Source organism: Muscardinus avellanarius (genome assembly GCF_963383645.1).
Source record: "Muscardinus avellanarius genome assembly, chromosome: 7".
Taxonomy (NCBI): Eukaryota; Metazoa; Chordata; class Mammalia; order Rodentia; family Gliridae; genus Muscardinus; species Muscardinus avellanarius.
The window spans coordinates 106,874,518-106,886,737 of record NC_137793.1 but is presented as its reverse complement, the minus strand read 5'-3'; the positions used below and the strand labels follow the sequence as shown (position 1 = coordinate 106,886,737).

General features: G+C 45.6%; 1 protein-coding gene across 1 annotated transcript in view; it reads right to left on the bottom strand.

Moving 5' to 3' along the window:
- Positions 1 to 765: 765 nt before the first annotated feature.
- ACBD6 (acyl-CoA binding domain containing 6) overlaps positions 766 to 12,220 on the bottom strand; it is a gene marked incomplete at both ends in the record, with an annotated part of 162,503 nt that continues 151,048 nt past the window's right edge. Inside the window, one exon of the mRNA XM_080699482.1 lies at positions 766 to 920. Coding sequence (XP_080555608.1) covers positions 766 to 920 — 155 coding nt within the window. The remainder of the gene's footprint in view (positions 921 to 12,220) is intronic.

Genomic DNA, 12,220 nt, shown 5'->3' with positions numbered 1-12,220 from the left:
CTGTCCAGCTTTTTTTTTTTTTTTGGTGGTACTGGGGTTCCTGGAAACCCTTCTTCCTCTGGGCTACACTCCCAGATACCTATTTTATACTTCTTTTTTATTTGGAAACAGGGTCTCTTAAGCCAGTGCACATGGCTGGCTTCGAACCTGCGCGATCCTCCCGTCTCTGCCTCCCAAGCGCGGGGATTACAAGCGTGCGCCACCACGCCGGGCTTTTCTTTTCTTTTTTTTTATACCTCTCTCTTTTCTCATCTTTTCAAGTTTGTCTGCCAAAAGGATAAACATTTTAGTTACCTATTCCGACCAGCTGTGCAAAATGCTACAAGATCTCCACATAGGGCTTTCTTTCTTTTCTTCTCCACAGAGATTTCACGAAGTTCCCCTAATTGTCGAGGTAGTGCTGCCGGGCACATTTTGCTTCTGTATGTTTTTTTTTTTTTATAAGAGCAGCCATGTTTAATATTGTGAAATATGATCTGTCTCCTCCTCTCCTCACCCTCTAGAGCAGTGATAAATTTCAGAGCATGTTCTGCAGAATTGGATTATATTATGCACAGTACACATGTTCATCACCCAACTGTACTTCCCAGAATGTGTGCACGTAGAATGAATTGCTGAGACTTCAAAACCCCAGTTCCTAGGAACTGATTTTATTAGCCAATGCATATCAAACACGAGGGGTAAAAGAAGCATTATTTTTGCAGGTTTCTTTCGTCCCCGAACCCCCCCGGGCGGCCGCCGCTTGGCCGCGGCTCAGCGTTCCGGTCATGCCTGGCCCGCCATGTGCCGCTGCAGCAGCAGAGAGACTGCCCTGCAGCCCGTCACCTCCTCCGGCAGACAGCCGTCTTGGTCTCGGAGAGTCGGGTCAGCTCCGGACTGGAGCAGCAGCTCCACGATGTCCAAAAACTCACAGGCAGCGGCTGAAAGGAAAACCGACAAGCGTGAAGCCGAGTCTGCGGTGAGAAGGAAGCTCCGCTGCAGCAGGGAGCCCTGGGCGGAGCAGCTGTACAGTGCTGGGGACCACCGTCCTTAGATGAGGCTGTGCTGTGGCCTGCATCCTCAAGTCTCAGGGAGATCACATTTACCTTTGTTGTTGCCTAGAAACACAAGAAACACACACACACACACACACAAACACACACTCACACACACACATCTAGTTTTTAATTGTGAGGCTTTTTGACTATACATTTTTGTTCTTTCTTTGGGGTGCTGGGATCAAACCCCAGGCAAGCACTATACCACTCAGCTAAGTCCCTATCCCAACCCTATTCTTTTTTTTTTTGGTGCTATTAGGTCAACTGTACCCAACGGCACTCTACCTCGGAGCTACATCTCCAGCCCTTTTTATTTTTAAGCAGAATCTTGCTAAATTGCTGAGGCTGGTTTTGAACCTGTGATTCTCCTGTCTCAGCCTCCCAGGCACTGGGATTATAGGTGTGAGCCACTATATTCTGCTCAATCCTTTTCTTTAAGAATAGGGTCAAGGCAAAAAGTAAAAAAAGAAAGACAGTGTTTAAGTATCTATGCACATTGATCTCAGAATGACGGTAGGTGTGAAGGCCATGGTGAAAGGTAAAAGTAGTCTAAGTGTCAGGGAAAACATTTTGCTTTGTCTTTCTAAGTACGTAACTAAATGAGATTTAAAATTTGTAAATGGAAAAAAAAACTGGTCTAGTAGTCAAACCCTCTGGGGAATCTTAGGGAAAAAATGGCGCCAATGGGTCATTAAGTCCAAGGCACAGGGAAGGGAATCAGAGCCAACAGATACCAAGACTTACGGAGCACAGTGCTGCCCCAGGATGGACAAACGGGCAAAGGGCCGGGAAGAGAACCTTCTACCCCTTTGCACAAATGGAAGACGTGCTTATGACAAGAGCTGCCATCAGATCAGCAAGGAAACGACGACACGACAGGATGGAGACAACGGGACCCAAAACAGACACGGCGGGCACACGGGACGCGTGCGATGGCCAGACGCGCTGCGCGTGAGGACCGAAGACAGACACGGGTGGTCACAGGGATGCACGCAGTGGCACGACGCGCTGCGCGTGAAAAGACAGGCCCCACTGTGACAACAGGGGAGCAGAGTTAAGACCAAGACACACCGTCTTACACCCACTAGACCTGTGAAATCAGAACTGACAACGTGAGAACCGAGGACTGGAGCTCCCCAGGGTTTGAGTGTAGGTACGTGGATTATTAGGCATTACAGGTTGAGCCTACACACACACACACACACACACACACACACACACACACACACCCACCTCAGCCCAGGATCCCACAGCTAGCTATGTGCTCCTGAGAAGCTGTGCCCGTGGTGTCCACGAGGTGTGTGTAACGATGGACGCAGCAGCACCGTTCCTAAGTGACCTCAAACGTCAAGAACCCAAAAGCTCACTAGTAGTCACTTGTAAAAACAACACGGTTTACTTAGACAGTGAAATGTCTTCAACTCTGAAAACTATAGCTTTATACCATACGGGGTCATCTCCAAAATATGCTGAAGGAGAAAAAGGATGTCAGAAGAATGCATCAGGAGTGATTCTATTTAAACAAAATTGTAAATATAGATAACACCAAACCCAGGACTCCCTCCCCCTCCCCCCACAAAAGGGGACAGAACGGGCCCGGAACTTGTTCCAGAGTTGTCTTACTGAGATCTTACTGTATCAGTCCTGTCAAAAATACAGCAAGATTTCTGCTCTTGAGAATTTATTACAAATATGTTAATAGCCAACTCCAGCAAAAAAGAATAGATAAGCACCATGCAGACCCGTCAGACAGGAAGGAGGAAGCGGAGGGACGTCTGCGCCTTTCCACGCTGGGCAGGACATCAGCTGCTCTGTCCTCAGGTCGAGGACGTGCCCTATTACTCCTGCTGTGTTTTACCATGAAGGGAGGGTGATTTTGTAATAGCTTTTCTACACACACGTATGCACTTTTTATTTTTGCGGCACTGGGGGTTGAACCCAGAGGCATTCTACCTCTGAGCTATACCCCCAGCCCTATGTTTTATTCACTTTGAAACAAGGTCTCATTAAGCCTCACTAAGTAGCTGATGCTGGCCGCAAACCGCGATCCTCCTGTCCTGGCCTCCTGAGTACTGGGATTAGAAGTGTACGCCACCATGCCTGGTTCTTTTTCTTGGGGTGGGGGAGAGAACTTTGGTTGTGTGTCTTTCAAGAAATTTGTCCATTTTGTCTGTCCAGTTTACTGGAAGGCTGTTAGTAATGTCCTCATTTACTTTGCAGTATCTGTGGGTTATGTGCTGATGTCTCCCTTCATGTCCTCATTTACTTTGCAGTATCTGTGGGTTATGTGCTGATGTCTCCCTCTGCTCCTCACTTGGATGATCTGCTTCTCCTCTTTTTGTTTTTTCTTGAGTGATCTGGCAAGAGTACGATAAGTTTCATTATCTTTACAAAGAACCAGATTTTGGTTTTACTGACTTTTTTGATCTGTGCTTACTTTGGGTTTAATTTGGACTTCTTTTTTCTAATATTTTTTAAAAGTATAAACTTAGATCACTGATTTGAGCCCTTTCTTTTTTTCTAATAACAGCATTTAATTTCTCTCTATGCACTGCTTTAGCCCACATATTTTGAGTGTTTTCATTTCATTCCATTAAAAATACTTAATTTCCCTTGAAACATCTTTGACTTCTAAGTTATTTATATTTATAATAAATTTTTAAGTTGGAAGTTTTCCTGACACGTCTGTTCTTAGTTTCTGACCAGTTCTTGATGGTCAGAGAGCGGTCTGCACACTCCAGTTTACATCTGCTGAGGGTCACGGCCCGGGGCATGGTCTACCGTGTGCACTCTGGTCATTAGAGGGAAGGTTCTGTTCTACAGCTGTCAAGTAACTCAAGTTGGTTAATGATACTGTTCAGGTCTTCCATGTCCTTGCTGAATACTTCCTCTATTACTTACCAATTTACTGTCTGATAAAGGTTATTGCCTTGCTTTTCTGTGTCTCATAATCTTTGAGTGAATGTGGTAGGAGAGCCGTGAGACTAAAGCCAATCACCACGCACCCGAGGTGCACACGTCTCTTCCTTCTGCCGTCAGGGGTTCTGGACGAATCCCGTTAGTCCTTCAGCTGGTCTGGGTTTGCTTCATACTTGTTCCTCCAGCGATGGGCTGCTGCTCTTCGGGGGCCCAGGGCGCTAGTGAGCTTTCTCAGGGTTCCTCCTCCACCTTCAGCTTGCAGCCTCTCTGCTTGTCTGAACGTCAGGAGTCTCTCTACACTCTTTCCCTCTTGCCTCTGCCGTCAATAGATGATGGCTGCTCATGACTCCGGCTCTGCTCACAGTGGGGATGAGGTGGGAGGCCTTGTCCCTGTGGGCTGGTTTCATTCTCAGGACAGCCCTCGGGGTGCTGATTTGTAGGAGGCCGGCCACACTCTGCCTTCTGTGTCTTGGGTTGCAGTTTCCTGCCCGGTAGCAGGAGAGCTCTGCTTTGTGCCAGGAGCTTCTCATCCCTCCCACCCAGGGGCAGGCTCTGCTTTTACTTAGTCTGAGAGCAGTGAGTATTTGCCTGGGCAGGGGGCGGGAGTGGTTAAGGGAGATAAGGGAGAGGCCATACAACACGGGACTACAGTTCATGTACTAGACTCCTGAAGATCACCGAGAGTTGATTTTAAGTGTTCTCACCTCAAGAATAGTAGGTGAAGTGGGGCGTATGTTAATGAGCTCCATTTAGATATGTGATACAACGTATACATACTTGAAAACATCACTAAATAAGTACTTTTTCTGGTGGTACTGGGATTGAACCCAGGGGCATATTTCCTCTGAGCTACATCCCCAGCCCGATTTTATTCTTTATTTTGAAATAGGGTCGCCTGGCGTGGTGGCGCACACTTGTAATCCCTGCGCTTGGGAGGTGGAGACAGGAGGATCACACAGGTTCGAAGCCAGCCGCACTGGCGTAAGAGACCTTATTTCAAAGATATAAAATAGGCCTGGGAGTGTAGCCCGGAGGTAGAAGGGCTTCCAGGAACCCCAGTACCACCACCAAAAAAAAAAAAAAAAAAAAAAAATAGGGTCTCACTAAGTTGCCGAGGGCCTAAGTAGCTGGTGTTGGCTGCAAAACCAGATCCCCCTGTCTCCGCCTCCCAAGCGCGGGGATTACAAGTGTGCACCACCACGCCCAGCAAGTATATATCATTTTTAAGTGTCAAATACTATTATTATTTTTATGGTAGGACACAAAGAAACAGGAGCTGAGGGAATGGGGAGTGTTTCAGACCTGTGTGCAGCTGACGGAGGCGCTCTCTCTTCTGTTTCTCTCAGGGGCACCCAGAAGAGAGAAGGCGAGTGGGGACTGTTTTGGGTATGTGTGTGGGGGTCCCAGCTGTTCCAAAGAGTTATGCTTGTACACTTTGAGAACTCATTAATTTTACCTATTCTCATTCTCTCTCATGCTGGGGCTTGAATCAGGGTCTTGCTAAGTTGTGAGGGTGTCCTTGAACCTGCAGTCCTCCTCCTGGGTCTCCCACATAGTGGGATCGCAGGCACGCACCAGCACGCCTGGCCAGCGACTTCCTTCTTACCTGTTTCTCGTGGCCGCCCCTGCGGGGGCTCCGCCACAGTGGCGCAGTCTGTGTCTTGCAGGCTGGCCGCTCTGGATGCTACACAACTGATGCTCTCTGAGGGATCCGGGTCTTTGTAGAGTATCCGTCTTTTTCTTTTGTTAGGGTGAGTGCTGATTCTCCCGCAGTTCTCTACATCGTGAGGGGAAGCAGAAGTGCCCAGCGGCCTGCTTTCAGGGACTTAGCGGTGACATCTCTCCTTCTGCAGAGCGGCTGTGCTCCCCACGTCTCTGCCCCTCGGTGGCGCTCTGACTCAAGGCTCACGCTGTGGAGTGGCAGAGCCCACGGCAGAAGCCAGGCTGCGATGGGCTGCAAGCTGGGGCAGCTTCCGCGGTCCTTCACACCACCTATCCGACAAGCCTGGGCACCAGCTCGAGTGCATACCGCACGGGCAAGGCGGCCGCTCTAAGTGAGCCAAGGGCAGACATTTTCTAAGCTAAAACAGACCCCTTGGGAACTCCATCTCTGCCTTCGGTGGTGAGGGGTTTCTCAGCAGGCTAACAAGACTATAAATGTTAAATAGCTGAAGAATGAATGGAGAGTAGGGGAAAAGGCAGAGAGAAATAAAATATCTATTCCAATCACGGGACAGCTGCTACGGGCTGAGGCCCCATCTTGGGGTGTTCTCTGAGACTCCGCTGCTATTCTGCATCCTGAGGGATGCCAGCGACAAGGAGGAAGGTGGAGAGAGGATGGTCTTTGCTGAGGCTCTGGAGCAACGCAGTGCTAGGATTATGACCTCCTTTTGTGGGTGGGTGGGGAATGATGCTGGGACTGATCCCAGGCCTTATGCAGGCTAAGCGCATGCTCCACCACTGACCTGCGGCCTCAGTTTCCTCCCTCCCTACGCTAAGAATTAAATTGAACCCAGGTTCTACTTCTGAGATACCCCTCCAGCCCTATTTTTTATTCTTTATTTCGAAACAGGGTCTCACTAAGTTGCAGAGGACCTAAGTTGCTGAGGCTGGCCGCAAACTGAGATCCTCCTATCTCAGCCTCTCAAATGCTGAGATTACAAGTGTGTGCCACCACGCTCGGCTCCTCAAATATTTTTAATCAATATTTTTTCTTTAAATTCCTGAAGAGTTTTTACCATGAATCACTTTATACCAAATTATTCAAATGAAAAAGTCTCATAAGATAGAAGTTACAGATACAGAGCCCGGTATCATGTAGCTGTGAGAAGAGGATATTTATTCTGCATAAACCAGCTATTTAACATCTATGTCTTGAGTCATAATCAACCTTTATTTATTTATTTTTTGGTGGTACTGGGGTTCCTGGAAACCCTTCTACCTCCGGGCTATACTCTCAGACCTACCTTATACTATTTTTTAAATTTGGAAACAGGGTCTCTTAAACCAGCGCGGCTGGCTTCAAACCTGTGCGATTCGCCTCCCAAGTGCGGGGATTACAAACGTGCACCACCACGCACGGCCATAATCAACCTTTATACCAGAGCTACCAGTCTCAATTTACCCAAAGGAAGGAGCTCTTGGTTAAGTTTTAAAATTGGACTTTTTAAGTAACCAAGGAATAAATTTCCCATTAAGTCTGTAAATTCAGTATAATAACCAACAGGATCTCAGATCCACTCAGTTTAAACCTAACCCAGCCCTTACGCACAAAGCTCAGGGCTAATGGGTGTGTGCTGCAGGTGAAGACACCAAGGTCGGCCCCTCCGATACAGGGGCGTAATTTCATGAGTGCCGTGTGATGAAGTCATTCTTCTCATGGTGCGATATGGTACAACTATGGGAACCAACCCAGGAAGGGAGCGCCACAGCTAAGAAAATGCTTGGGGTGGTGTAACAATTCTCTAACTTGACAGATGTAAATGAAACTTTATTTCAGCTCAAGTCTAACTATAAAGCAAGATATAAAATAGTAATTTAAGGGTTGCAAAACAGTACTTCTGAGTGATGAAGATGTGGTATTCATATAAAAGGAATTTAATTAATAAATGCCCTATGCAAAGGCAGATTCAGCTGAGAACAACCAGGAAGTTGCAGAAGAAGGAAAAGAAGAGGCCCTGACTTAAAGGACAGGTGTCCTGCCTTCCCGGCCACACGGGTGGGTCTGATGATGAGGAGGGCATCTGCAGTGCCTGTGGGGACTGGCAGATAGGCGCCCAACACACAGTTGTTGAGAAATAGATCTGGCACCCCCAACTGGATGGCAAGCTACTTGAGTAAAGGCTTCTTCTTTTTTTTTTTCCCCTCCCCATGTAGCACAGTACTGAGAACTTAGTATTTGTTCAAATTCATTAGTTAATTGACGTCCCTGCCTCTGGCATCTTCAGTAGGCACAAATCACTAAGTAGAGTCGTCTTTTGGAAATCTGCAAATGGCTCAAAACAAAGGCTGAGAGCAGGCTAGGAGGAAAGAGTGCCAGTTACATTTTACTCAGTTAATGAGGGGGTCTCTGGTGCCCACAATGTGCTGGGATGCGGGAACAGTCACAAGCCCATCTTGGGAAAGCTTCGCAACTCTACAGGGACTGGGCCTATTGCTGAATTTATGGCACCCCGGGAACCTCTATTTGTCAAGCGCCACAGAGGCAGCCCTGCACTGGAACAGGTGAAGATGAATTTTCATTCAGAGCAGTGAGCCTCTGACTCCATTAATCCTCAGGGTTTTGATGATGAATTTCTTTCTTTTTATTTTATTTATTTTCACTGTGATGCCTCCTCCCACTGCCCTGTAACAGTGGGGAACAGAACAGATGGTGCTTTACGTGGAAGACCGAGGACTCATGAGGATACAAAGCCTGCCCCCTTTGCAATCACATGACTGCACGTGCCAGGCAAAGCTTGATTTCCCCTGGGAGACGCAGATGCAATGATATTAGTATTCCCACTGGAGGAAGAGGAGGGGAAGGCTAACAGGCCATTTATAAGGAAGACCACACTTATACCAATACACTCTTCAGAAGGTCCATATTTAGTCACAAAATAACCAGAGGACCAATACCTAACGATTCAGAACACTCAGGTGAACTACAGGCAAATACGAGTCTTAATATGCTGCTATACACAGACCATTTAGAACGAACTAGGAAGAACATACGGGAGGAGATTCCTGGCCTCTAGTTAACCTGCGATTGGCTCTGACCCAGTTTTAATCGGAAGAAGCCAGGATTTACAACCTGCTTAAGGATGGAGTTTGACAACTGCTATAATCAGAAGAGCTGTCAACACAAGGACAGCTGTCAAGCTCAACCGTAATTCATAAAAAATAATAGCTAAGCCCCCAAAGACCTCCCGACACTGTCTGCACTCACTGGATTCAGCCACACTTAAGAGTTGTATCAAAGTTCCAAGAATAGGCTAAAGGCCCTAAAATCAAATCAAACCATCACATAGCTATGGAGCACCTACGAAATAAAAAGTTACAAAATATTACCTGACTAAATGGATAAGATATGCCTGAATCCCTGATATATAATAGATGCTTAATAAACAGTAACTATTATTATTATTACAGATAAGGCTGTTTTGAGTACCTTAAAAATTGGCAAAAGTCTAATGACCTAATAAGAAAATATAAATTAAAAATATATTTTAATTTATTAATATTTACTAATAACTCTGCAAGTGATTAGTAATTAACTTGAAACATTAATTTTCATTTTTTGCAGAGCTAGGGAATGAATAAAGTATTAATTTTTAAGAAACATTCCTGAGTTGTCAGAATATTTTAGTTTATATATTTGTAATGTCAAAACCTCTGACTAATGATATTATTTTAGTACTTAATTTCTTGATTATAACATATATGGACTTGTTTTTTCCACAGTGATTAATAGAATATGAGAGCCAGAAATAGAGGCTGTTTTAGAAGATCAATTTTGGGCAAGACTCCTGAATTAAGGATAATTTGTATTAATGTCCAACCTCTCAGGAAGTACAAAGATCAAAGCACAGAGATGGACAGAGATAATGGTTTGTGTTAACTCACAAGCCAAAAGTCTTGGAAAACCAGCCTTGATTCACTGACCAAGGATTAGAGACTTCCCTTTATTTCTACAAAAGCTTATCTTCCACCAAATAATGTGTATTTTAAAAGAATCCAGAAGATTAATTACTTATGGAATTCTGGAGAGGAGGGTCCTGGCTCTGCACTTTGGCCTGTGTGTGCCTGGAGGCCACGCTGCAGCTCTGGCCTTTGTTTTCATCTGGAACAGGTAGGATTTGTAAAATGAAGACAGGCACACTGCTGCCCTGTCTAGACGTGCATTTTTTTGAGGTGTGTTATGGATTCAACCTCATGTCCCCAAAGGCTCATGTGTTGAAGGCTGGTCCTCCAGGGCAGCAATAGTCTGAGGTACGGCTTTTGAGAAGTGACTGGATCGTGGGGGCTCTACCCTTATCCGTGCACTCATCCATTGATAAGATTTATAGATTTTTTGGTGTGTGGAGTGAACCAGGGGCATTCTGCCTCTGAGCTCTACCCCCAGCTCTATTTCATTTATTATTTTGAAACAGGGTCTCACCAAATTGTGGCAGGCCTTGCTAAGTTGCGGAGGCTGGCTGTGAACCCGCGATCCTCCTGTCTTAGCCTCCCTGGTGCTGGGATGACAGGAGTGTGGCACCACACCTGGCTTGTTTGTATAATTTGATGGCATTATGGGTGGTGGTGGAAAGGATGGGAGGTAGGAGCTATTTGAAGGAAGCAGCTCCCAGGTCCCTTTCTTGCTCTTTCTGCTTCCCTCTGCCACCACAGGCCAGGGGCAGTGCGCCAGCTGCCCGCGGACCGACACTTCTGAAACCATGAGCCCAAAGGAATCTTCTCCCTTTATTATTTCATAGTGAAGGAAAGCCAACAGCATGTAAACTTTTCATTAGAGTATAAAATACAGCAGAGTCCAAAGTCACTTGTGTTTCTTCACGATGAACCTACCCCTGTAACTTGTACAGGGCTCAGGAATCAGGCCATCAGGATCTCGGAAGAAGCCTTGTCCTGGCGAGCCCCGGCACTTGCCGCCCCCACTTCCTCCAAGGCAATCATCCTGTTTACTGCTGCAGATGAGTTTTACCTGGTTTTGAGCTATATATATAAGGGAAGGTACTGTCTGCGGTCTTTCACACCTGGCACCCTGGGCTCAACAGTATTTTGTGACTTTATTTCAGGTTGTTGCGTGTGGCTGTAGTGCATTCTTTCAGGTTGCTGCGTGTGGCTGTAGTGCATTCTTTCAGGTTGTTGCGTGTGGCTGTAGTGCATTCTTTCAGGTTGTTGCGTGTGGCTGTAGTGCATTCTTAGTGCTGTATGGTATTCTCCTTCTCCTGGGTGAATACTTCATATTCTCATGATCAGATCTCTTAAGTCCTGACTCTGAAGATTTCAATGTTTTGTTGGTTCTAGAAATTATCAGTAAATATATCCTTACATATTAATTTTTTAAAATCTTTTTCTGGAATGCCTATTAAAAATCTTGGATTTAGCTGGGCGTGGGAAGCTGAGACAGGAGGACTGCTCAGGTTTGAGGCCAGCCTCAGCTACTTAGTGAGGCTCTCAGCAACTTAGTGAGACCCTGTTTCCAAATAAAGTATAAAATAGGTCTGGGAGTGTAGCCTGGGGATAGAAAGCCCCTGAGTTCCATCCCTAGTACCATTAAAAAAAAAAATTCCTGGATTTATAGCTGGGTGTGGTGGCACACACTTGTAATCCTATTACTCGGGAGGCTGAGACAGGAGGATTGCAGGTTTTCAGCCAGCCTCAGCAACTTAGTGAGACCATGTTTCAAAATAAAAGAATTAAATGAGGCTGGGGGTGTATTTCAGAGGCAGAATGCCCCTGGGTTCAATCCCTAGTACCACAGAGAAAAAAGAAAAATTTGAATTCTTTCATTCTTCTTAATGTCTCTATTAAGTTTTCTATTTCTATTTCTTTGTGCTGCTTTTTTTGGTGATTTCTTTAGAAATAGGCTTGTGTCAATTCTTAACCTATACAAAATTTTCTCTTTTTTTCACTTAAAGTTCTATTTGGTTCTTCCCCAATTCTTCTGTTCTTCTCTGAAGTGTCTTGTTCTTGTTGATTTCTTCACTTTACGCAGGCTCACTGCGGTCATTTTGTCCAACAGTCTCACTGAAGTCCTAGAAGCCTAACTCTGTGGTCTATGTCAGCTTACATTCATATGAGTGCATTTGTAGTTCTGACAGTGAGTTTGTTCCCAGCAGGGCCCCATTCTGTAGGAGTCCTGTGCTGCTTGGATTGAAGACAAGTCCCTTAAGAAAAAGTCAGCATTCACAAGTCCTGGAATCGGGTGGGTAGGAGGGTACAAACCAGACACCAGATTCATTATGCTAATTTATTGACCTAAGCATTCCCCAAACAATGAAAGAGAAATATGAACACTAAGCTTATAGGAACCAGGGCATTTTTTCCCATTTAGACATTGGTTTGGGTGGAAAATCTTTTTCTTTCTTATACTGATGAGATAACTTTTTCTAATCAAATCCTTTCTTATTTTTTAAAATGAAGGTATTGCCCTTTGAAAGTCCTGGCTCATGTGCAGGGTTCAGTACTAATGTTTCATTAGTTCTGGTCCCAGAGGACTTAGGTTTAGGCTGTCCTGGCACTGAAATCCAAGCCCAGAGTTTTCCCAGATGTAGCAGTAG